Source organism: Melanaphis sacchari, unplaced genomic scaffold (genome assembly GCF_002803265.2).
Source record: "Melanaphis sacchari strain LSU unplaced genomic scaffold, SCAv2.0 Contig560_pilon_pilon, whole genome shotgun sequence".
Lineage (NCBI taxonomy): Eukaryota > Metazoa > Arthropoda > Insecta > Hemiptera > Aphididae > Melanaphis > Melanaphis sacchari.
The window spans coordinates 3,595-7,097 of record NW_020271390.1 but is presented as its reverse complement, the minus strand read 5'-3'; the positions used below and the strand labels follow the sequence as shown (position 1 = coordinate 7,097).

Genomic DNA, 3,503 nt, shown 5'->3' with positions numbered 1-3,503 from the left:
TTTCGACAATTATATACAATACATGCTATAGTAGGAACAGGAGAAAATGCAAAAATATTACCTCTTGTGTATGCTTTAATGACGAGTAAAACAGAAGAATGCTATACTCGCCTTTTTGAAAATTTAAATAATTTTGCAGCCGAAAATGAATTGGAATTAAATCCTCAATATATTTTAACTGATTTTGAGCAAGCGGCTATAAATGCTTCAAAATGTGAATATCCAGATACAAATTGTATAGGTTGTCTTTTACATCTAGGTCAAAGTGTATGGCGTCAAATTCAAGCAAATTCTCTTAGTAAAAGATATGGAGAAGATGAAGAATTTAGTTTGAAACTACGTCAGCTTATTGCTCTTGCTTTTCTTCCACTTACTGAAATACCAGGTGCATTCGATGAATTGAAATTTACTTTTCCCGAAGAAGATTCTGAGGTAATGCAATGGTTTGAAAACAATTATGTGCATGGTAGAATTAGAAGGATAATGAGAGGAGGTAATGTAAGTCGCACAGCTCCTTTATTTCCACCAAAATTTTGGTCCGCATTTGAGCGAATGGTATTAGGAATTCCTAGAACTCAAAATCGCGTAGAGGGTTGGCACAGACGTTTTGAAACTCTTGTTGGAAAATGTCATGTTGGTGTTTACACAAAAGAAATTAAAAAAGAACAAATTCAAATGGAACAGAGAGCCGAAGATATAATTCGTGGAAGGGCACATACTCCAACTCGTAGAGAATATGCTGAACGAGAAAAACGTATTAGTGCAATTATAAATGACAGGGAAAATCGATCAAATTTATCATTTCTAAGGGGAATCGCTCATAACATTAAATTGTAAGTAGTAAAATGTTTTTATTATTATTAATTCTTGACACAAATTTATTTATAAATTATAATATAATAATTAAATAAATTTATTTATAATTGATATTGTCGGGCAAATGGTGTCGGGCAATTAAGATGTCGGGCAATTGAATGTCGGGAAAATGTACTGATCCCTATCCAAAATAACTATAGGAAGAAAATTGTTAGTGCGCAATCAGAAGGTCCTGACAATCATTATGGCAGTGGTTCTCAACCTTTTTGGATTCGTGTCACCCTCATCCACGATAACCCAACACTACGTCTCCCTAACATCAAAATATTAGTTATATAAAAAACAAGCACTATAAAAAATATAGTACACAGAAAAATAATAACTGAAAATTTTATTTTTGCTTTACTGTTAAATTAACATTGAAATTTAAAATTTAAAAAAAAAATTAAGATTTTTTAAAATATATATTATATAATAATTGAATAAACTATAAAATCTAAAAATTAATGAGAAATTTGACCCTGGTTATTTTTACATAGTTGTGGAATTCAAGGGTTGATGGTTGATAGAGCGAGTCTCATATCGTCTTCTAGTGTTGTTTTTGTAAGTCTTTGGCGTTTTTTTGTTTTAATATTTGTGAGCGCACTGAATCCATGTTCGCATAGCCAGGACGTCGAAAATTGAAGTAGCACTTCAATAACTTTCGTTGATAGTCGAGGGTATTCACTGTGGAGACTCACCCAAAAGCTGTTGAGCGACATTTCTTTAAATTTTAGTTGCAGCGTACGGTCGTTTTTTAGTTCCACAGCTTCCTGTTGTAATTCACAGTCATCTGTTTGCACTAAGGATGTAAATGGGTTGCGAACCCAGTCATACTGTTTCACATTCAAGTCTGGAAAATAATATTTCAATGACATTTGCAAGGCCTGCAAGTGACTTCTTATGGCTCCCAGAACTTCAGGATTAGAGTTTTCTTGACTTGTAAAAAGTGGAAACATAGCTGTCTTTCCTTGATCCAAGTTTGTACACCAAATGGAGATTTTTTCTTGAAAAGCTGAAAGTTTGTCGGTGGAAGTTGAAACATTTTCTAATGGCCCTTGCAAACTAGAATTAACTAGGTTAAGATTCTGAAAAATGTCAGTCAAGTACGCAAATTTTGATATCCAATCGTGATCTTCCAAAAAAACTTGTAAATTCTTCATTGCCTTCTTCCATGAAAAACAGTAAAAGTTCCTCTTTAAGTTCATAGAGACGTGCTAAGACCTTTCCTCTTGATAACCACCTCACTTCGGTATGGTACAACAAATTTGTAAAACCAGCATCCATTGAATTACAAATTTCGGCAAAAATCTTACTTTTCAAGGGCTTTCTTTTAATGTAGTTGACAATACGAACAGCATTAATCAAAATAGAATTGAGATCACTACCCAACGTTTTTGTCATCAGCGCTTCTCTGTGGATGAAACAATGAGTTTTAACGATTAATGGGTTTTTCATTTTAGCGAGTGTAACAAACCCTTTGATATTCCCGGTCATATTTGGAGCTCCATCAGTGCAAATTCCAACACAGTCACTCCACAATATTCCATTATTTTCAATAAAAACATTGATTGTTTTAAAAATGTCTTTGCCTCTTTTGTTTTTAACTCTTTCAAACACAAAAACTGGTTTATAATATCATAACCAACAACAAAACGAACAAATCCTATCATGTAACATTTTCCGTCACTAACAGTTGAATCGTCAACTTGAAGTGTGAACCGAGAAAGTTTCATCTTTTCTACGGTGTGTTGTTTTATATCTACAGACATATCATTTATGCGACGAGTAATAGTGTCATTAGACATCGGTATCTTATCTATTTCAAGAGCCGCTTCATCTCCAATCATTATTCGCACCATTTCCTTACCCGCAGGTTTGATTAAATTTTCTCCAATAGTATGCGCTTTCATGTTGTTAGCAATCATTTGGGAAACAACAAAACTAGCTTCGAGAGCCCTCTCAGAAATTTTAACTTTTTTTGTGAACTTGATTGCTTCTTTTTTTTGGCAACTTAAAGGTCTTTTGAAATAGTGAATATCTTTGCACTTCAAGTGAAAATGTTGTTTAATAAAATGTCTGTTTAATTTGTTGGGCACCATCGATTCGTTGGTAAATGTTTTTCCACATATGATACACTCGGGAATAGGTTCATCTTCTGGACCACACCATGTGAAACCAATGGATATATAAGATTCATCGTATAACCGACACTTACCTTTACTCTGTTTTGACGGCCGAGCAGTTGATGGTGAATTCCCACTCATTTTTAAAGTCCCGGAAGTTGATGGTGAGTCTTTACTCTGTTTTGACGTTCCAGAAGTTGATGGTGAGCTTTCAATCAATTTCGAGGTCCGAGTAATAAATCTATCCATACTTATAGCAAAATAATAATAATAATATTAAATAATATTTAATAATAATATTTTCGATTTTTCACAAATAAATTATTATTACCTGCACTCGCTAACGAAAAATACAACACTGTCAAGGTTAAGTATAATAAAATATATACTAAAAATACTTAAAAAAGTTTATAGTATTTAATAGGTACAATTTAAAATGAAGAATTACAATTTTAACTAAAATAATAAACACTTTATACTAGCTTGAAATAATAATTCACAGTAATCAGTAAAGTATATAAT

The 3,503-nt window shown here is 32.6% G+C and overlaps 1 protein-coding gene across 1 annotated transcript; it reads right to left on the bottom strand.

The window, feature by feature from the left end:
• Positions 1-1,364: 1,364 nt before the first annotated feature.
• Positions 1,365-3,230, bottom strand: LOC112599875 (zinc finger BED domain-containing protein 5-like). Its single transcript, XM_025346953.1, has 3 exons — positions 2,464-3,230; positions 2,004-2,269; positions 1,365-1,930 (listed from the first exon to the last, which is right to left on the bottom strand). Exons 1-3 carry the CDS (start codon positions 3,228-3,230, stop codon positions 1,365-1,367), a joined length of 1,599 nt encoding a protein of 532 aa, XP_025202738.1.
• Positions 3,231-3,503: the final 273 nt, after the last annotated feature.